The sequence below is a fragment of the Microcaecilia unicolor genome, chromosome 6 (genome assembly GCF_901765095.1).
Source record: "Microcaecilia unicolor chromosome 6, aMicUni1.1, whole genome shotgun sequence".
In the NCBI taxonomy this organism is placed as follows: domain Eukaryota; kingdom Metazoa; phylum Chordata; class Amphibia; order Gymnophiona; family Siphonopidae; genus Microcaecilia; species Microcaecilia unicolor.
In genome coordinates, this window is record NC_044036.1 from 326,938,004 (window position 1) to 326,960,852 (window position 22,849).

At 47.1% G+C, this 22,849-nt stretch overlaps 1 protein-coding gene across 3 annotated transcripts in view; it reads left to right on the top strand.

The window, feature by feature from the left end:
• SUZ12 (SUZ12 polycomb repressive complex 2 subunit) overlaps nt 1-22,849 on the top strand; it is a 133,165-nt gene that overhangs the window by 79,634 nt on the left and 30,682 nt on the right. For all 3 annotated transcript variants that reach the window (XM_030208390.1, XM_030208389.1, XM_030208391.1), the window contains 2 exons: nt 3,747-3,852; nt 5,274-5,451. In XM_030208390.1, the coding sequence (XP_030064250.1) occupies nt 3,747-3,852; nt 5,274-5,451 (284 nt within the window). The remainder of the gene's footprint in view (nt 1-3,746; nt 3,853-5,273; nt 5,452-22,849) is intronic.

Here is a 22,849-nt window from a genome sequence, read left to right on the forward strand (position 1 = left end):
CTTAAAAAAAAAATCTAGCACCAAGGGCTAATAACTCTAGACTACAAAGTTAAAAAGCTTTCTTCCAAAGTTGAGTTGCCTGTGCCACATCTGGAAATAGCATCACCTTACATCCTTAAGCTATTTGTACTAAAGAAGTACTTTTATAGTTCTCGTAGGCAGAGGTCATCAGGAGAGTGGATCTTACATAAGGATGGAGTGGAGGAGTGGCCTAGTGGTTAGAGTGGTGGACTTTGGTTCTGGGGAACTGGGTTCGATTCCCACTGCAGGCACAGGCAGCTCCTTGTGACTCTGGGCAAGTCACTTAACCCTCCATTGCCCCAGGTACAAATAAGTACCTAAGCCGCATTGAGCCTGCCATGAGTGGGAAAGCGTGGGGTACAAATAAAAAAACCATAAGAGTAACCATGCTGGATCAGACCAATGGTCCATCTAGCCCAGTATCTTCACGTGAGGCGCGCTCTTCACTAGTTTTGTGAGTGACATGGCTGCGGCAATCCCATTTAAGTTGGAAACGGAGGAGGAGCCAAGAGTGGACATGTCTGTCCTGGGTTATAAGTCTCCTCCTAAGAAAGGGGTCACTGTACCTTTGCACCCTGTGTTTAAGTTCACACTGTTGAACTAGGAATCTCCCCTCACAGTACAGGTTGATCCCAAGAAGGTGAATATGCAGTGTTGTATCCAGAAGGCTCCTGTATTCGAGAAGGTACAACTGCCACACAACTCCATGGTGGTCGAATCCGCTCTCAAATGGGCCAAGAGTTCTCAGTGCCCCTGGGATGAGAGGCCAGATCTTTAGATTCATTTGAGAGAGAGACTTTTCAGGCCTCTATGTTCGTTGCCCGCATCCAGTCCTACCAGCTCTAAATGAACCTTTACTTGGAGTCTTTGGTGAGCAGTACACTGAGTCTGGCAGACTCCTCTTCGGCGCAAGCCTCAGAACTTCGCCAACTGGCCAACAAACAGATGGAGTGTAGGCATTATTTGGCCAGAGGCACCAATGATCCTTTTGATGTTGCATCTAGACTCTGGCATTGGTGTGGGGATGCGCAGAGTCTCCTGGCTGCATGTTTCTGACATAGAACCAAGGGTTCAAGAGAGGTTGGCAGACGTGCAGTGCGGAGGGGACAATTTGGGGAGAAAGGTGAAGGTCGTTAACCTCTTAAGAATCATATGGATACTATCCACACTCTCAGCATCCTCCATCTTCATCTTCAACATGATGATTTTCGACAAAATCAAGGTGGCGTTCCTACTACTCTTAAAGGTGGTGTAGGTTCCCGCCTCCCAATTGCTCCAATCAGGCCCAGCGTCTCAGGCCTCGCCAGCCCCGTCCTCAGAAGTCCCAGCTGGCTCCCTAGTCAAAGCAGGGCATGGCTTTTATTTGTCTCCAGAAGAGCATAACCACTCAAAGAGCATCTGTCCCGGATGGCCTACCAGTCGGAGGGAGGCTCATTTTTCACCAACACAGATGCTCCCTTGTAACCTCCAATCAGTAGTCTGTCTTGGGTACGCACTCAATTGGCATTGGAGACCTCCAGATTGCCCACCGAGAGCGTCTTGCATGAGCTCCCAGCACAATCAGATACTTGTAGAGGAAATCTCTGCCCATTTAAAGGTCTACAGGCCCAAGAGGTCGAACCCATACCACCAAGGGAAGAAGGGAAGGGATTCTATTCTAGGTACTTTCTTGTGACCAGCAAACTGGAGGATACCGACCCATCCTAGACCTAAGGGCCCAGAACAAATTTGTAGTCAACAAAAAGTTCAGGATGCTTTCCCTGGGCACCCTTCTTTTTCTAATTCAGGAAAACAACTGGCTATGCTTTCTGGACTTGAAGGATGCCCATTCCCACATTTTGATACTTCCAAGTCACAGGAAGTAATCTCTGATTTTGAGTGGAAAACTCCACTTCCAGTATTGTGTTCTGACGTTTGGACTGGTGTCTGCCTCCAGAGTTTTCACCAAGTGTCTGGTGGTAGTCACAGCATATATATGTAAACTGGAGGTGTATGTGTTTTCCTACCTACACGGTTTGCTGGTCAAGAGCGCATTTCAGGATGGAACCAAGGAGTCATTGTGGATGACTGTTCAGGTGTTGGAGCTACTGGGGTTTGTCATCAACTACCCCAAGTCCCACCTATGTACTCATTGGAGTACATAGGAGCCCTGCTAGATACACGCTGGCTCGGGCCTTCCTTCCTCAAGAGAGAGCAGATACCACTGTGTGGGAGATGAGTCCACCTCTGTACAGCCTTTAGTTGTTCGCTTCATGAGAGGTTTGTTGTTAATGAAGCCCCCTACCAAACCTCCCACTGTGTCATGGGATCTCAATGTAGTCCTCACCCAGCAGATGAAAGCTCCTATTGAGCCTCTGGATACTTGTGATCTGAAGTTTTTGGACTGGAAAGTTGTGTTTCTGGTGGCAGTGACTTTGGATCGCAGAGTCCAGGCCCTGGTAGCTCAACCACCATATATTAAATTTCTTCACCACAGAGTAGTCCTCTGCTCACATCCTATACTGGCAAAAATGTACTATATACTCTAGACTGCAAGTGAGTCTTAGGTGGAGTGGACTCAAGCCCATAGTCCACCCAGCTTTTCATTTCTTTTGACCCCAACAGATTGGGGTGGCCATTGGCAAATGCACACTTTCAAATTGGATAGCAGATTGCATCTCCTTTGCTTAGGCCCAGACTGGGCTGACTTTTGAAGGTCATGTCATGGTTCACAATGTCAGAGCCATGACTGTGTCAGTAGCCTATGAGATCAGCCTCCATAGAGGAGATGTGCAAGGCTACGACATGGTCTTCAGTCCACACATTCACATCCCATTATTGTCTGGATCAGGATACCCAACGTGACAGTCGGTTTGGACAGGCAGTTCTGCAGATTGTGTTCAGGCCCTGTTTTATTCTGTTTCAGGCTGCACCTACACAGCTAGTATGTATATAGTTTCAGGTTAATTTGAAGTTTGTCTTGTCATTTCAAGACTCAATTATCCTAGCATTCTTGTTTTCAGTGAGCCTGGTAGTTAGGGATTCCCAGATGTGCTTGTCTTCGGAGAAAGCAAAGATACTTTAGCTGGTGTTCTGTGAGGACAGCAGGCCGATTATTCTTACATACCCTCCCACTTCCCCTAGGAGTTGAATTTTTAGTTATAGGCTTTTTGCTTTTTTCACCTGACTGGAGGGCCCGCACTTGTGTGTCGGGCGGGAAGGCACCAGCGCATACTTCACTTGCTAGTCAGCATCAGCATTGGGCTCTGTCAGATGATGTCACCCAGATGTGAGAATAATTGGCCTGCTGTTCTCTGAGAACACCAGCTACAGGTAAGTATCTTTGCTTTTCAGTTTGTGAGCTATATATCTGTGACTAGTCAGTGATCCCAGCATTTTTTGTATGTATTTGGTCTGTAGTTAAAACTTCTAGACCTGTTTGACCCTTCCTAGTTTGTGGGGCAGGGTACTTACCCAGAGACAGTTGAAACGCTGCTGGCAGGTTGGCGGTACCAGTGTAGTAGGGAAAAGGCACAGGTCCAGGCAGAACCCTCAGTATCCACAGGGTTAACCTGATATTAGGGGTAGCTCTGAGGCATTACATCACAGTACTTTTTACCCAAATGGGAATATACTTTGAAAGACTGCTTGCAATGTCCGCTTCTTGAGTGTACTAACAGTTGTTTAAAGGTAGCTTTAATTTTCAGATCATCAGTTGTGAATATCCTATTTGTGTTCACATACAGGCGTTTGCAGTTACTTGATGGAGAGTATGAAGTGGCAATGCAGGAAATGGAAGAGTGTCCTGTTAGCAAGAAAAGAGCAACCTGGGAGACTATTCTGGATGGGAAGGTATGGACTATCACTGTATGTCAGTGTCAAACTATACAGCCAAGAGCATAGATCCCATTTTCTATCAACAAGCAGGATTGAATCAGGCATCAGACTCTTGAGGGTCATGTCACGGCTCCATAGTGTTAGAGCCATGGCGGTGTCGGTGGCTCACTTGAAATCAGCCACTATAGAAGAGATTTGCAAGGCTGCGACGTGGTCATCAATTCACACATTCACATCTCACTACTGCCTTCAGCAGGATATCCGACACGATAGTTGGTTTGGGCAGTCGGTGCTACAGAATCTGTTCGGGGTTTAGAATCCAACTCCACCCCCCTAGTCCCATTTTTATTCTGTTCCAGGCTGCACTCTCAGTTAGATGTTCTGGTTTTTAGGTCAATCCTTGTTATGTCCTCGCCGTTGCGAGGCCCAATTGACCTTTTTGTTGTTTTGAGTGAGCCTGGGTGCTAGGGATTCCCCAAGTGTGAGAACAAGCAGCCTGCTTGTCCTCGGAGAAAGCGAAGATACATACCTGTGGCAGGTATTCTCCAAGGACAGCAGGCTGATTGTTCTCACAAACCCGCCCACCTCCCTTTTGGAGTTGTGCTTCTTGTTATTTTTTACTTTTGGATATAACTAAGTGGGAGCACTCATGCGACGGGCGGGAAGACAGCCGCGCATGCACGGTGCACGTGCCCCGCGTGCCAGAAGGCTCTGGCAAAGCTTGATGATTTTTGCTTTGAAAAATTGCCATTCCTGGGGCCGCCGTGGACGTCGACCCAAGTATGTGAGCAATCAGCCTGCTGTCCTCGGAGAATACCTGCTATACAGGTATGTATCTTCGTTTTACTGGGCTATAGATGGGCCTTTGGTCTGACCCAGTTATCAATTCTTATGTACAGAATGAGGTTAGTGTGTTAATAAGTGATAGTCTGAGATAATCAATCCTCTGCAAAATTGACGACAATCTAGCAACTAAAATAAGTGAGTGTAAATCTTTATTTGAATTATATTTGTATTTTCAGAATTCTATTGCATTATTTCCTCCTCATAAGTATGTACTGTACCATAATAATAAGACAAATGGACATTTTAATTGTTATATTTACAGTGAATTTTGTAGTATCTATACTTCAGCATGAATGGTTTTAGAAAATATTGAAAATTGATGTGTGAAAATTTTTTTAAATATAAAACACTTTTATTATGAGATGCAATTCCCCCCCCTCCCCCTCGAACACACACAAATATAAAATGCAGTTTTGCAGGTCCTTTTCAGCAACTTCCTACATCATTGAGTCTTGTTAGAATAGCATCTGCCTCATGATGTGCTGGGAGAATGTAACTGAGTCTTATCTCACATAGATCAGAAGTGAGCTGTGCTTAATTTGAAGCATGTCTTTTTTTTTTTTGTTTTGTTTTGTTTTTATTCCTTGCAGAGGCTTCCTCCATTTGAAACATTTTCTCAGGGACCTACACTTCAGTTCACCCTGCGGTGGACAGGAGAGATGAATGAAAAATCTACAGCGCCTGTGGCCAAGCCCCTTGCAACTCGAAATTCCGAAAGTCTCCCCCATGAAAACAAACCCAGTTCAGTCAAACCTGCACAAACAATAAGTAAATAGACTTTTTAAACATTTTAATCTCGTATTAAAGAATTTGTCGTGCTCTACTGTGATGATTTCACGTTCTGCTAGAAGACCAAATTCAAGAGTGTCTTGCTGAGGATATGAGAAATATAATACATTTTGCTCTGTTAAGACTCCTTAGTTCCAAATATTTTTGAGTCTTGGTGTGTGATGAAGTATTGCCACACTGGGACAGACCAATGGTCCATCAAGCCCAGCATCCTATTTCCAACAGTGGCCAATCCAGGTTACAAATACCTGGCAAGTCCCCCCCCCCCCCCCCCCCCCCCCCAAGAAGTTCAATACATTTTATGCAGCTTATTCCAGAAATAAGCAGTGGATTTTCCCCAAGTTATTTTAATAATGGTCTATGGACTTTTCCTTTAGGAAGCAGTCCAAACCTTTTTTAAACTGCTAAGCTAACAGCCTTTGCCACATTCTGTGGCAACAAATTCCAGAGATTAATTACACGTTGAGTGGAGGAGTGGCCTAGTGGTTAGGGTGGTGGATTTTGGTCCTGGGGAACTGAGGAACTGAGTTTGATTCCCGGCACAGGCAGCTCCTTGTGACTCTGGGCAAGTCACTTAACCCTCCATTGTGCCATGTAAGCCGCATTGAGCCTGCCATGAGTGGGAAAGCGCGGGGTACAAATATAACAAAAATAAATAAAATAAATTTACTACTTTGTAGCTTCATCGCATGCCTCCTAGTCCTAGTATTTTTGGAAAGAGTAAACAAACGATTCACATCTACTCATTCCACTCCACTCATTATTTTATAGACCTCATTTATATCTCCCCTCGGCTGTCTTTTCTCCAAGCTGAAGAGCCCTGACATATGACACTAGACAGACCATGAAAGGGATTGATGAATAGCACAACATATGTATTCCTATTAAGACTAAAAACATATAACTGATAGGTAAAAGGGGGGAGGAAGTTTAAAGACAGCCTGACAGTGGTCCCCGAGGACCACCCTAGTGTGGTGTATAAGCGAGCCACTGCAAGTAAGGATATAAGAATGTTATTGCCTCCCTCCCCTGTATGCCTTAATTGCCTCCTGCAGCCACCACTGTAGTGATGCTTTAATTTGCATGCACTTCAGGTTTGCACCATGCTCTCAGGCCACTCCCTAGTACTTAGCACTATAGCAGGAGCTTGGAGTGCTTCTGCATCTTCAGTGGCTGGGGGGGGGAGGGGGCAGTAGTGTACACCACAGTGTGTGAATGGAGTTCGTAGTAGGCTCTGGCATGGAGCCATGATATAGTGCCCCTTGGTCTATGCGAGAAACTGAGATGTGTGTGCCACAGACCATACTGATTTGAGACACTGCAGCAACTAGGGAAGATTTCACAATTCTCTTCAAATTTGTGGTGCTCCAGCTCTGTCTATGTTGAAGTCTGGAAAAAGAAAGGAGGAATATGTCATTGGCTTGCGTCGGTCCATAGTGTTCTGGCTCCTGTAGAAAGTTTGTGGGAGGGGGGGTTAACTTTGCTTTCCCGCGACTTCTTTAGTTCCAAACTGGTCTCCAATTAGTGCAGACCATTTTAAAGCAGTGTTTTCTGAAGCCCATCCTTAAATACCTCTTAGCCAGTCTGTTTTTTACCATATCTGCAATGAATGTGCATGAGCAATCCTGAAAGCCAGACTGTCTAGGAGGTATTCCAGGACCAGCTTGAGAAACACTGGTATAAGGGGTTAATGTCACCCAATGATAAAAAGTAAAGGAATGAGCTTTTCCATAGTGTCCCTCCAGACCGGCACAGATGGGTTGTGCACGCCTATCAGCAGATGGAGATTGAGAACCACTGAGTTTCAAGTAAGCCTATAAGTGAACTATGCAGTCCCCTGAAAGTCAGTTTGTTCTTTTTTTTTTTTTTTTTAAATCATTTATTTATAATTTTTTCATTTTACAAGGATCACTTGCAAAACAGTAAAACAGAGATGATTGTACATTAAAACAATAATTGAAGAAAACAATCTCAACAAGATAAATGGATTTTGTACAATCTTTCTCTTTCTTAGACCACAAAATAAATAGGGAGAGTGAAACAAGACAAGGAGATCAATTTAAGCAACAGCAAACAAAGAAAACGTGGTATTAACCCGATTATCCCCAGTTATTATTTATCTAAATCATTTTTCCACATTGATCATCTGGTTGGTTTCTTCAAGACCATAACGGTGCATAGTCCATCAATTTCATTGGAAACATACTTATTGTCCAATATTAGTGAAAGTAATACACCTGATTTCATTTTTTTTCCCTTTTAAAACCAGAAATTGTTTAACAATACAAACCCTTGAATCTTCAATCCAATTCCCACTGATTAAAGTAATCCCAGTTTCACAGGCTTCACTCCTTTTGAATTAATATATTAAGAGGAATCATTTCAGAGGAAAAAAAAACATTAGGAGTCATACCTGGAACTCTGGGAAAACAACAATCTCGATATTAATCATCTACAACAATATTCATTTTGTTCAAATTTTTTCTGGTCTTATTATCATTTTCAAATCTTAACCGTTTCCTACTTCAGTAGAACTTCATTTGCTGTATATTCTCAAATGATTCGATTAGATTATCCATGTGGCTCATTAACAAGACTATATCTGAAGCAAAGTCATTCTCTACCACCGTCAGGTCCTGGAGCACCCTCCAGATGACATTCAATGCAACCTCCACGGGAGCCAAAAACTCCAAGCTGATAACTCTTAAGGGTTTAGGAGTAGCACCGCCGGCACGGGTTCAGCTGTAAACGACTTCCGTTTCAGCATACACTCCTGACTCACTCCTCCACCCCTTTGGGCATGGTGGTTAAATGATTTTGAGCGATGAAGTTGTTTCCAGGTCCAAGAGCATCGACGCTCCTTCGTCGGCGCTAATCAAAGGACTCATCAACCCAGTCATCTATGGGCAGCTCGTCATACAGCGGTCCCACACTTGCTGCACAGGGGACAAAACGCTGGTCATCGGCGGCTGACCCCCCATTGTCCCCTTCCTCTGTTAAGGCAACTGCAATGCAGAGAGGAAATTTCAAGTGAACAAAAACTGAACTTCAGAGGACAGCTGGGCCGTTGAGTGTACGAGCTTCAGGTCACCATCTTTCCCCTCTCCCTAATTTGGGACACTCTTTGTCTGGTTTCTCCTCAGAGGCCTGTCTGATATGGGTAACCCTTCAGCATAGCCCTCTGAGTCATTGAAACACGGAAGCCCCTCCACCACCAAGGTGGTGTCCCTTCGGAGGGGAAGTCAGTTTGTTCTCAGTCTCCAGCAGACGGTAGAAGTTGTAAGTCTGTGCAGTCCTAGTCTGGTTAGGCCTTAGGGGGATTTTTTTGCCTGTGGGTTCCTTAGAGCCTATGTTTCTTATTTCTGGAAAGTGAGCCTTCTTGAATGAATAAATAGCTTTTTAAAAATAAACTCAAAAAATTGTTGTTCCCTCTTGGTGCCCGAGTCTTTCACTGTTAGAGTGGGACAGAGACCTGCAGAGATATAGCACCTGGTCAGCTGGGTTCTCTTCCCCCCACCTCCAGTGTCCCCATTTAGGGCTACTGTTCTGTGCATGGATTGACTTTCTCTGCCTTGCAGCACATAAGGCAGTCTAGAGTGCCTTGAGGGTCTGCCATGGTGCATATTTGAAGGAAAAAAAAGGAAGCGGAATGAGACTTTCAGTATTCCTTCATCTTGCAGCCCTTTCTCTTATTTTCCTTTGCAGCATTGTGTTTTTTCGTCAGACTTTTCTGCTTGCCTGGGGAAGCTGTGGTTTCTTCTGCTTTGACCTTGTGCTTTGCCACGATGAACACAGAAAATCTCAAGTGCAGCTCCAAATTCCAGTGGAAAGGTTTAGATGTGGCAGGAATATGCAAGATTTATCCAACCTGTGCAAGTTCTGAGGCCTCCAAGGCAGCAGCAGCTCGCGGTGCTCCCAAGGCCAAGACTCCCCAAGAGGATGTGCCTGAGACAGCTAGTACTGAGGTTCCAGGGTTGGTGGTGGCTCCAATTTCAGCAGGAAACGCTACCATGTTGTCTGCAGAGTCTGCCCCAGAGCAGCCCTCTGCGCTTAGAGCCAGTGTCTCTTATTCTCATGTTGTAGGGTCCAGATGTGCCACAGGAAACTCCTGTCATTTTGGCCATGTATGAGGCCTTTTGTCTGCAGTACTCGGGAGATCAGGTTGCACAGTAGCAAGAAGCTTGTCTGGAGGATGGTTCTCCTCCTCCTCCTCCCAAGCAATAGTGTGGGAATTGGGAGGTGTAAGAAATCCTGAAGGCTCACTCCCTTCTCTCAGAAGAGGAGTGGAATGTGGAGAACTCTTTGGAATAGGAACAGTTGACTGGTGCAGAGAATTGGATGGAAGAGTTGCCTCCAGAGGAGGGACTCCTGTGGTTTGTATTTTCCACTGGGAAGAGTGGGGGACCTTTATTTCACAGCTGACCTGAAATTTGAGAAGGATACCAGTGAGGCATTTCACACTGTGTACCCCTTGTTGATGAGGGGATCAGGAAGGCCTCCAGATCCTTTCCCATGCATCAGGATATACGGGTTGTGTGAAGAAACAGTGTGTTTTATGCCTGTAAAATGTATTGGATATTTTCCTGTTTTAATTGTCTGAAGTGTATTTGGCCAGCAAATGGTGCATGTTTATGCTTAAAACTGTTATTTCTGTTATAGAGAACTGAGTGTTCTTTTTCTTTTAACACAAGCAGGAAGCAAGCAGCAGTATACGTTTAAAACTTGTTGACTGGGCTCTGATTGGCCTGGAGTTTGAAATTACCCAGTAGTGCTGACTGTTGCGTCAGTCTTAGCCTGGAAGTAGAAAGAGACAGATCTTTTTGCTAAGGCTCTGTGAATAATTATATGACCTGGTTTTCCCAGGTACTGTTTAGACAATATGCAAATGTTTGTTAGTTTTCTAATTGATCCATTTTTCAGTTACTTGTTACTGTTTGCCAATTACACATTTTTGTCCACTGTTCCTAGAATAAACACATTTGTTTGTTCGTTCTGCCTGTCTAGACTGATAAAGAATCCTGGTGATTTGTGTGTTGGGTCTATGAATGCTTTCTGGGAACTATGGGACCACTGGGAATGTGGCCCAGTTACTTAGAAATCACTGGGGATAAATTGAACGTGGGAGACTTGCTCAGAGGCAGTTGTGACCCAGTCATTGGGAGGAGAGTGCTAGTGTAGAGCACAAGCGGCAGGTGCTGGGGATAGACCCTCTAAGTGGCCGTGGGGTAACCCCAGGAGGGTGGTTAGGCGTTTCGTGACAGGATGTAATTCAGACTCGGCAGAACTCTCCTGATACTGCTTTTAGAATTGCCAGTATCCTATTCCTGAGGACGACTGGGAGTTCTTACGGCCCTTTGGTTGACGTTATGGGCTCAGCAGTGACCAAGAAGAATACTGTATGTCCTTGAAGGATCCTCAGGGCCATCAAGTGGAAGTTCTCCTCAAGCAGAGCTTTGACCTGGTGGCCCTGGCTGTGCAGGTAGCCATCAATGGGGGCCTGGGCAGATAAAGGTACTAGATAGTGACAGATGGTCCGTGGTAGATCAGGATATGCTAAGATTGAGATGGGGTCCTCCTTTTGGTTGGGGTGCCCTGTATGACCTCATCCATACCTCTACTAAGTCCATGGTGTTCAGTGTGGCAGCTCGGAGGTCCTTGTGGCTTTGAGGATGGTCAGCTGATATGGTCTCTAACTGTAAGCTCTGCAAGCTTCCCTTTTGGGGGTTGATGTTTCGTGAGGACTGGAAGAAATTGGTCAAGAGTTTGGGAGTCAAACAAAAGGAAGAAGTAGGGATGAACTGGTAGGCTTCACTGTGGATAAAAATAGCCAGGAGTCGAAGTAGCAATCATTTATTATATGCAGAGGTTAGGTGTAATAAAACAGATGACACAGAACCGTTCAGCAAATTAATGCCTGCCTCAGGAGTCATTTTCTCTGTCTGGTACTTGGTGAGAAATACAGTTTACACCTGTGTGTCAAAACCACATCACTGGAGGTTAAGAGATGAGAAATTGTACTTATTGTGAGCCTGCGTAATATCTGGCATAGGAAACAGAAAAATAGAGTTTGGGAGACATGAAGGTCCCTCGACTTCTGGAAGATAGTCCGAAGGCGGCTGGTAGAGGTTTTTCTGGCAGAGGTCGTTTCCATGAAGCTTGTCGTTATAGGCCTGACAGATTGAGTGGAGCTTAGCAGAGCTGTCATTTCCAAATGACGCAGCCCTTTTGGGGGGGGGGGGGGGGGGCTCTGGCCCTTGATAGTGGTGCCCAATGAAGGTATGGGGGTATATCCTCTGGTTCTGAGTTCTATTGGAGGTGGATCCAAATTACTTTGGATCAGTGGTGCTCGAGTTTGTTCAAGATGGTTACGCTCTGGAGTTCACGCATCCTATGTCAGATGCCTTTCTGGAGTCTCCCTGTTGGTCCCTATGGAAGGTGAGGACCATCAGGGATAGTTTGGAACGACTCATTGCGCTATGAGCTGTGGTTCCGATACTGAGCAACAAATGTCTGTCATTCCATTTATTTCGTAGTTTCAAAGAAGGAAAGTGGTCCTTCAGGCCAATTTTGGATTTGAAGGGGGTAAATTGAGCCCCCCCCCCCCCCCAACGAGTTCCCACCTTTCACAGGGAGACCTTGAGGGATGATCATTGTAGCAGTGTGGCCTGGGGAATTCACTACTTTGTATCTCACAGAGGTATAGCTACATAATCCAATTAAGAGTCACCAGAGATACCTTCGCTTCATGATTTGGGTATGGCTTTTTTTTTTTTTTTTTGGTTACATTTGTACTCCGTGCTTTCCCACTCATGGCAGGCTCAATGTGGCTTACATGGGGCAATGGAGGGTTAAGTGACTTGCCCAGAGTCACAAGGAGCTGCCTGTGCCTGAAGTGGGAATCAAACTCAGTTCCCCAAGACCAAAGTCCACCACCCTGGCCACTCCACTCCAATTATCAATTCTGAGCACTCCCTTTTGGTTTGGCGACTCCTCCCTGCGCTTTTTCAAAAGTAATGGTGGTGCAGCTCTTCAGAAGGGAGGGCATTGTGGTTCAACCTTACCTGGATAATTGGCTTATTAGCAAAAAATCCCATCAAGAGAGTGTTGCAGTCATGTCTAGAATTGTGCAGGTGCTGCAATTGTTGGGCTAGGTAGTGAGCCTGGCCAAGAGTTGTTTGTAGCTGTCACAGAGCTTGGAATATTTGGGAGTGCAATTCAACACCAAATTAGGCAGGGTATTTCTGTTGGTGGCAAGAATAATCAGGCCAAGGATCATCTTCATGTTCTAGTCTCTGCAAGTGGTGCAGTGCGTCAGCATATTTGCTCAACGGGAAGCCGATTCCGCCATTTGAGAAGACGTCTTCTTGGGTGGAGATGTCCTTGGTGCTTACCCTTGAAATCTATAATGTGGTGGTGGTGGTGTCTTCGGTGCATTTTTTCTGCATCATTATCAGTTGGATGTGCATGCCATCAGAGCAAGAGTCTTGGAGGCATGGCTTCGAGGGTACTTTTCCATCTGTGCCAGTCTGGAGGGACATGTAAGGAGAAATTAGGTCTCTCCTGCGAATTTGCTTTCCTTTAGTCTTTTGAGACCAGCACAGAGCCCGCCCGTCTTTCATCTGATCAATGACATGTTGATTTTCATTATTTGTCTCCTCTTGGAGATCTGCTTGGCTATTCAGAGACTGACTTTCAGGGGACTGCACAGCTCACTTATAGGCCTACTTGAAACTCAGTAGTTTTCATTCTCCATCTGCTGGTAAGAGTGCATAAGTTGTATTAGTTCTTTTGTTTCCTTTTAAAGTGTGGAGCCCACCCTCCCCCACCTGGTTATAAAGCATAGGTGTGGACTAAGCATCTGCTGGTGAGAGCATTCCTTGAGGTCTCAGTTTCTGCCTGAGGAGTGGGACGCACACAGATAAGACTTAAGTCTGACATTTCTATGGTTTGGGGCTTATCTGGTGCATTTCAATACAACTCTAGAGATAGGTTACAGCAAACACACTCCACAGGTCTTAAGCTTTCATACATACACTACTTATCACTAATTAACTCCACCCTAATTACAACCCTATCATAGTACACCTGTTCATACCCAGTTCAACCAACCAATCAAGATTACTTTTATTCTCTGTAATAATTGTTGTGCTTTGGTTTCAAGGCCAATCATCTGGAGACTTAAAGCTTGACCTATGTGTCTTCAGCTTGCTAGTTTAAAACAGGAGCTCAGTAAAGTAAAGCAGGAATTGTATGCACTTAAGCAGCTTCTAGGACTGCACAGAATCATACCAAATTCTCACCACTGCCTCAAAGGATAAAACCACCTAAGAACAGATGGTTCACGGTAGGCTCAGGCAGACTTCGTTATGTGACACAGAAGCATCCGCCCTCACAAGTGTTGCCCCTTCAGAATTCTTTTGCTCCATTACAGCACTGTGATGTTCCTGAAATTAGAACTGAGGCGGAAGAAAAAGCAATGAAGGTGGAACAAAAAGATATGAAGGTACCCAAAGAGAAAAGATACCCCCAAATCACAAATGTTGAAACACATACCAGGAAATGTAGATGGAAAGCGATGACCACAAATGCTTGCAGTCTAAGAAATAAAGTTCATGACCTTCAAGCCTTGATGTTGGAGGCAGACTTGGACGTTGTGGCAATCACGGAGACGTGGCTCAATGGTTCCCATGAATGGGATGCAGACATACCAGGCTATAATCTAAAGGATAGAGATGGTCGTAAAGGTGGAGGAATAGCTCTGTATGTGAGAAATGATATCGCAGCTACTGAAATGACAGGGACCTGGGGAAAGGAAGAAGCGATATGGATCACCTTAAAAAGAGATGATAGGTTGAATGTTAGGGGGGTTGGAGTTGTGGAATAATGTAAAATCTATAAAGGTTGAAGTTCTGTCTGTATATTCTGATCTGGCTATTATACGCCTTGAGTAGTAAGAAGTGTTCAGGTTGTTTGAGTTGAGAGTAGCACCACGTACTGTACTAGTGGCTAGCCATACTCCTAAAGTTGTGTTTATATGGACTGTACTATGACCTGTATGATGTGCTATGTATCAGATTCTCTGTATTATTTTTCAATAAAGACTTCATAAAAATTTAAAAAAATTTAATAAAAGAGATGATAGAACCTCTGTCCACATGGGTGTTGTCTACAGACCCCCGACACAATTGGAGGAACTAGATAAAGATCTGTTCCTCAGCAACCCTCCAGACCGGTCAAGACGCTTGGGTTATGCATGCCTACCAGCAGAGGGAGACTGAGAACACTAACTTCAAACTGAGTACATATAACCTGTGCTAGCCCTCTATCTCCAGTATTTTCTCAGTCTCAGCAGAGGGTAGACATGCAGCCTGTGCAGCTTGTCCGGTCTGGTAGGATTTAGGTCCTTGTTGTGAGATTAGTTAATCTTCAGTTGTGGGATAGATTGATGGAAGAACAGTGTTAATCCCTGTGCCTGGAATAGCTGTGGTGTGCAAGGGGTTGGTAGGTCCGGTGGGGCCTGCCATTGTCCCCTCTGGGGTGTCACACCCGGGTGGCCGGGTCCCTCCCCCCGACTGGCTCTCCCGTTTTGGGCAGCGTTGTGCCTCGGCTGCAGTGTTAATCCTGCAGCCTTGAGTGCCATACAGATAATAGCAGCAGGGCTCAAATAAAGTTTAAAAAAAAAAAAAAAAAAAAAAAAAAAAAAAAGAGCACACCTCGTGTGGAGAGCTGCAGGAGCTGCACTCCGGTGTTTCTGGAGGTGTTCAGCTGGTCTGGGAGAGCTGAGCCACTAATTAAGCGCCGGTGAGTGCTTTTTCTTTTATTTGCTGTTCGCCGGTTGTTGTAATCAGCTGTTTTCTGAGGCGCGAGTATGTCAGGAAAGTTGCTTCGTTGCCGGCTGTGTGCGCGTCGGGGTGTAGACGCGGCTGGCGGTTCCTGCCGGTTCTGTGGAGAGCCCAAGGCCCTATCCCCCGCGCCACCGGTGTTAGCAGCGGAGGTTCCTTCGGCGGGATCGCAGGAGGTTGCGGCGGCTCAGTTTGGCGCTTCAGCGGCGGTTCCGATTTTGGCGGGAACCGCCGCCATCTTGGATTCGGGCCTTTTGGGCGCTGAGACGGTCGTGGGGCCTCAGTCTCTCCCGATTTCGAGTCCCGCTGGGGGGGAGGCCTCGGGCAGCACGGGGTTCCCTCCAGAGTTTGTTTGGAGTTTATTTCAGGCTTGGAAGGCGGGACCATCGGGTGCGGAGTCCCTTAGTCCTAGATTGGGGGGGGCTACCGCTAAAAGACCTCGAGTGGAGTGCTCGGAAGAGGTAGAGGTCTTTTCCCCTCCGGATTCTGAGGGTGATTTTAGCCCCCTGGAAGAGGAGGAGGGGTCGGTGGCAGGGCAGGATGGGGACCTGTCTTTGCCTGGGGAAGACCCCTCTGTGGTTAGGATTTTTCACAGGGATGAATTATCTGACCTCATTGAGCAGGTGTCCGCCACTTTAAGGTTTGATCCTGCGGCGGCTCCCATTGGGGATGGGAAGCAGGTGGATCCTTTGGTTAAGGGGATCAGGCGGGTCTCTCGTTCTTTCCCTATGAATGCGGACTTGAGAGACATGATCACGCAGGAGTGGCATTCGCCGGAGGCTCAGTGTAAGGTGGCTCGGGCTATGACCAAGCTCTATCCTATTCCTCAGGAGGACAGAGAGTCTCTCAGGCCCCCGACGGTGGATGCCGTGGTGACGGCAGTGACTAAGGCTACTGCTATTCCAGTGGATGGGGGGGCCGCGTTGCGGGACCCTCAGGATAGGAAATTGGAGACCTTTCTAAAGCGGAGTTTTGATCTGTCTGCCTTGGCGCTTCAAGCGTCTGTTTGTGGAGGTCTGGTGGCTCGGGCCTGTTTTCGCTGGGCGGAGAGGCTCCTGGATAGCCCGCAGGCTGATAGGGCTTCTCTTGTTCAAGATCTGGCCAAGTTGGAGATGGGGTCGTCGTTCTTGGCGGATGCGCTGTACGATTTGTTGAGGGCATCTGCTAAGAACATGACCTTTGCGGTGGCAGCTAGGCGGGCCCTGTGGTTGCGGGGCTGGGTGGCCGATGCCGCCTCCAAGACTAAACTTTGTTCCCTCCCTTTTAGGGGCTCTCTGCTCTTCGGGGAGGAATTGGATAAGTTGGTGAGGGGTCTGGGTGATGCTAAGGCCCCCCGGCTTCCTGAGCTTCGTCCCAAGGTGTCTAAGGGGGCAGCAGGGCGGGGGCGTTTTCAGGAGGCTAGACGTTATCGGCCCGGTAGGTCTTCTGGGGGGACTAGGGGTCGGTTTTTCCAGAGAACCCAGCCCTTTCGAGGTGGCCGTCGCGGGGGGCGAGGCTTCTCGTCGGGAGCGTCTGGTACGTCCCGTGGGTCTCAATGATGGTTTGGGGACCCAGCCTCTGGTTCGCGTGGGGGCTCGCTTGCGCTTGTTTTACCAGAGGTGGGTCCAGATTACGTCAGACCAGTGGGTCCTACAGATAGTGCGAGACGGGTACGCCCTAGAATTCGACAGTCCCCTCTCCGATTTCTTTCTCGTGTCTCCCTGTCATTCAAGATACAAGGCAAGAGCAGTACGGACCACTCTGTCGCGTCTAATCGATTTAGGGGCGGTGGTACCTGTCCCAAGGTTAGAAAGGGGTACGGGCTGTTACTCCATTTACTTCGTGGTGCCCAAGAAGGAAGAGGGTGCCTTCCGGCCCATTTTAGACCTCAAGAAGGTCAATGCTGCTCTAAAGGTTCCCTCCTTTCGGATGGAGACATTGCGCTCAGTTATTGTAGCGGTGCAAGAAGGAGAGTTTCTGACGTCTCTAGACCTGACAGAGGCTTACTTACACATTCCCATTCTAGAGGCGCACCAGCGTTTTCTTCGCTTTGTGGTCTTAGGGAGACATTTTCAGTTTTGTGCGCTTCCATTCGGTCTGGCGACTGCGCCTCGCACCTTCTCCAAGGTGATGGTGGTGGTGGCGGCGGCGCTACGCTTGCAGGGCATTTTGGTTCATCCGTATCTGGACGACTGGTTGATTCGGGCCAAATCAAGGTCAGAGAGCGAGGAGGCCACCGGCCGTGTGGTGACCTTCTTACAGTCGCTCGGTTGGGTGGTCAATCTGGCAAAGTGTCACCTGGTGCCTTCCCAGTCCCTAGAGTATCTGGGAGTTCGCTTCGACACGAAGAAGGGCCGGGTGTTTTTGACAGCTCCTCGCATTTCCAAGCTGCAGGGACAGATCCGTCTGCTCCGAGCGCAGAGGGCGCCTTCGGCTCGGGCGTATCTTCAGGTGTTGGGGCTGATGGCAGCAACAATAGAGGTGGTTCCTTGGGCCAGGGCCCATATGAGAGACTTACAGAGAGCCTTGTTGTCTCGTTGGTCCCCGCAGTCTCAGGACCTGGAGGAGAGTTTCCCTCTGTCGGGGGTTGCCCGTCGCAGCCTCCGCTGGTGGCTCCACTCGCCGAATCTAGCGAAGGGCATGTCGCTGGACGCTCCCAATTGGACAGTGCTGACCACGGATGCGAGTCTCTCGGGCTGGGGAGCGCATTGCCTGGGTCAGGTAGCCCAGGGCCGATGGACGTTGGAGGAAGCATCTTGGTCCATCAATCGCCTGGAGACTCGAGCAATTCGGTTGGCTCTTCGGTCCTTTCACAGCCTGTTAGAAGGCAAGGCAGTCAGGGTTCTTTCCGACAATGCCACGGCCGTCGCATATGTAAATCGGCAGGGGGGAACGAAGAGCCAAGCGTTAGCTGTGGAGGCAGCGGAGTTAATGTTGTGGGCAGAAGCTCATCTTCAGGGTCTCTCGGCGGGACACGTGGCAGGGGTGGACAACGTGAGCGCGGATTTTCTAAGCAGGCACACGTTAGACCCCGGGGAGTGGTCCCTCCATCCCTCAGTGTTCAATCGTCTGGTGTTGGCATGGGGTCGGCCGGTGCTGGATCTCATGGCATCGGCCGACAATGCTCAGGTCGCTCGCTTCTTCAGTCGTCGAAGAGATCCTCGGGCCGAGGGCATCGACGCGTTAGTGCTCCCGTGGCCGACTCAACAGTTGCTCTATGTATTCCCGCCGTGGCCGCTGGTGGGCCGCGTGGTGCAGCGGATCGGGCGCCATGCAGGTCTAGTGGTTCTGATTGCGCCCAATTGGCCTCGACGTCCGTGGTACGGAGACCTGGTTCGGTTATTAGTGCAGGCTCCGATTCCGTTGGGGCCCAGGGTGAGATTGGTTCAGGGGCCGATCGAGATGGCCGACCCTGCTCCATTCTCGCTTACGGCCTGGCTCTTGAGAGGCTCAGATTAAGGAAGAAAGGTTTTTCGGCCAGGGTAATTGATACCATGTTGCGCTCTCGTAAGACGTCTACTTCTTTGGCTTATGTGCGGGTGTGGCGCATTTTTGAGAACTGGTGTCAAGAGCGGGATTATGTTCCTCTACGTGTTTCGGTCGCGGAAGTTTTGGAGTTCCTGCAGGACGGTCTTGACAGGGGGCTCTCGCTCTCCTCCCTGAAAGTACAGGTTTCAGCGTTGTCTTGTTTCCGGGGAAAGATTCAGGGGTTTTCCTTGGCGGCTTCGCCGGACGTGGGCCGGTTCTTGAAAGCTGTCAAGTTGCTTCGTCCGCCTCGTCGGCCGACGGTTCCGCCTTGGGATTTGAATTTGGTCTTGGAGGCTCTGGTAGGCCCTCCGTTTGAACCGTTGGCTTCCATCTCGTGTAAAGATCTTACTTTAAAGACAGTGTTTCTGGTGGCCATTACGTCGGCGCGTAGAATTTCGGAGCTACAGGCTTTGTCTTGTAGAGAGCCTTTTCTCTCCTTGGCTAAGGAGAAAGTGACTTTGCGGACAGTTCCTTCGTTTGTTCCTAAGGTGGTATCCTCCTTTCATGTAAATCAGGTGATCTCGTTACCAGTGTTGGGGGATAGGTCTGGTGATCTCTCTCAACGTCGTCTGGCTAAGTTGGACGTTCGACGCATCTTGCGGTCGTATTTGAGCAGAACGCAGGCCTTCCGAGCGTCGGATCGTTTGTTCATTTTGTTTGGAGGTCCCAGAAAGGGGGAAGCGGCTTCCAAGGCTACTCTGGCTAGATGGTTGAAGGAGACTATTGCCTCGGCGTATTTGTTGAAGCGTCGGGCAGTTCCCTCGGTACTGAAGGCACACTCTACTCGGGGGGTAGCCGCTTCTTGGGCGGAAAGTAGTTTTATTCCTCCGCAGGACATTTGTAAGGCGGCGGCGTGGTCGTCCATTCATTCTTTTGTAAAGCATTATAGGATTGATGTGCAGGCAAAAGAGGATGCTCGGTTTGGAGCGGCTGTGTTGTCTTCTGCTTTTCGTGGGTCCCACCCTTAATGTGTCTACTGCTTTGGTACTTCCCAAGCGTCTTGACCGGTCTGGAGGGTTGCTGAGGAAGGTGAAATTAGGCCTTACCTGCTAATTTTCTTTCCTCTAGACCCTCCAGACCGGTCAAGAGCCCGCCCTGTCTCTTATCAGAAGTATTTTTCAGCCGTGTCAATTATCAGAAGTATTTTGAGCCGTGTTCTGCTATGTCTGTTCATTTATATTCAGTATGGTCGGAGAATTTTCTTTGACTCTAATATTCTGCAGAGTGGGACGCCTGGGCGTTTCATCTGTTTAAGCACACTGTTGGTGTTTAACTGTTAGTTTTCCAGGTACAGGGGTTTCATTAGTTTCAGAGTTACTGTTCCAGGGATTTGTTTCTCTGCTTTGCTAAGTGTATACTGGAGATAGAGGGCTAGCACAGGTTATATGTACTCAGTTTGAAGTTAGTGTTCTCAGTCTCCCTCTGCTGGTAGGCATGCATAACCCAAGCGTCTTGACCGGTCTGGAGGGTCTAGAGGAAAGAAAATTAGCAGGTAAGGCCTAATTTCACCATCGCAGATATTCAAAAGTTGAGAAAGAAGAGAGAGGTACTGTTGCTGAGAGATTTCAGTCTGCCGAATGTAGATTGGAAGTTTCCATCTGCGGAATCGGAAAGAAGTAGAGAGATCGTGGATGCTTTTGAAAGTGCTTTGCTCAGACAAATGGTGACGGAACCCACGAGGGAGGGAGTGACGCTGGATCTGGTGCTCACAAATGGGGATAGTGTGTCAAATGTCCGAGTGGGTGCCCACCTGGGCAGCAGTGACCATCAAACAGTTTGGTTTGATATGACAGCTGAAGTGGAGGGCGGCCACTCAAAACTCAAAGTCCTTGATTTCAAGCATGCTGACTTTAGTAAAATGGGGGAATATCTGAGGAAGGAGCTGATGGGCTGGGAGGGCAAACGAGAAGTGGAAGGACAGTGGTCCAGGCTGAAAGAAGCTATAAATATGGCCACAAACCTTTATGTAAGGAAAGTAAATAAAAGCAAGAGAAAAAGGAAACTGATATGGTTCTCCAAGCAAGTGGCTGAGAAAATAAAGGCTAAAGAGTTGGCATTCCTGAAATACAGAAAAACTCAAGAAGAGGAAGGGTATTACCTTGAAAATGGTTGCCTTAGTCGCCATCTCTTCGCTCAAAGGATCTTGGAGTTGCAGGCCTTGTATTTGGAGCCTTAGTGTTTTCCAGTGAAAAGGTGATCTTGTGGCTGGTTTCTTCCTTTTTTTCCCAAAATAATTTTGGCTTTTTGCGTGAATCAGTCTGTTTCCCTGCTGGTCTTAAGGCACGCAAGAGGCAATAAGGGGCAGAGGTGGTTGTTGATGTGAGAACTAGAAGAGTCCTTTTAGAGTATTTGAGAAGAATGGAGGAGTTTAGGCACTCTGATTAATTGTTTGTGCTTTTCGGTGGTTAGAACAAAGGAGCAGTGGCATATAGGGAGACTATAGCTTGATGGCTTAAAGAGGCCATCGCGTCAGCATATCATCTCATGGGGGCATCCAGTTCCGCAAGCTCTTAAACTAGCAGTACACAGTGGGAAATACCAGACAAATGAGTGAATGGTCCAAATGTAGCAGCTCTTTATTATAGAACTTGTAAAACGGACTGGACACAAGTCGTGTTTCAGCACAACTGCCTTCCTCAGAAATCCATACACTAGACAATATTATAATGCTGTATAGAAATGGAGAACTGTATCAGATAACAAAATAACGCGCATTCAGCGTATTTTTTTTTCATTGCATCAGTTGTACTGAATGCTGAACGTGTATTCATTTTGTTATCTGGTACCAGCTTGTCCATTTGTTACTTTTTACAGTTCCATTTCTATACATCATTATAATACTATATGGTTTATAGACTCCTCAGGAAGGCAGTTGTGCGAAAAAATGACTCTTGTTGAATCCTTTTAAGTTTCTACAATAGAGAGCTGCTACATTTGGACTATAGTATTTGCTCATTTGTCTGGATAAAATGTTTTGTACTTTTTTGGGATCTTGCCAGGTATTTGTGACCTGGATTGGCCACTGTTGGAAACAGGATGCTGAGCTTGATGAACCTTTGGTCTGTCCCAGTATGGCAGTACTTATGATTTCCCACTGTGTACTGCTGCTGCTTGTATTTTGTGCACTTCCTTTTATTTTTCTCAACTTGTATTTTGGCAAGCTCTTAAAGCACATTTCACGAGAGGGGGTTGCAACCTTGTGGGTGGAGAGCAGTCCTGTTCTGCTGCAAGATATCTGTCGGGTGGTGGTGGTGGTGTAGTTGTCCTTGCACTCATTTTTAAAGCATTATCAGTTCGATGTGCAAGTGAGGCAGGATGTGACCTTTGGCTCTGGAGTGTTGACTTCTGGCCTTTAAGGGTCGCACCCTTCTGCTGCTTTGGTACTTTCCAAGCATCTAGACTGGTCTGGAGGGCTGATGAGGAGAAATTAGTTTTTAACCTGCTAATTTTCTTTCCTTTAGTCCCTTCAGACCAGTCTAGAGCCCACCCTTCTATTATATTTGATAGGAGGGCATGGAAGTGCAGTCGTCTATACCAGGTTAGATCAAGGGGGACACTTAGTACAGCTGGCTGCAATGTGTATAGTTTACTAGTTTATTCTCAGCGTATGTTGCTGTGGTTGTCCAAAAAAAAAGGGAACATTTCACGAGTCAAGGGAACAGCCACTGTTAGTCTTGTTTTATATGGTTTTGTTATTAATATAATAACCTCCATATTACCCACATATCTCTCACGCCTGAAATGAACTGTTTATCTAACTTACTTTATAATTTATTTCAACATTTATGAACCTAATTTCTCCATTTCATGCAATTGTAGAGACTGGCAGTGATGCTAGACCACTAGAAAGTGGGAGGAGGTTATATAGAAATATGTGGCTTAAGTGTTTTGATATATACCTCCTGCAAACATTAAGAAGTGGGTACTAGAGGGGAAGGTATTTAGCAGTTTTGAGTTCTTTGGGGAAGAGGATGGGGATAGTTCTAGCTAAAGGCTTAGTTTGGGAAGTAGGATGGGGGGTGACTGCA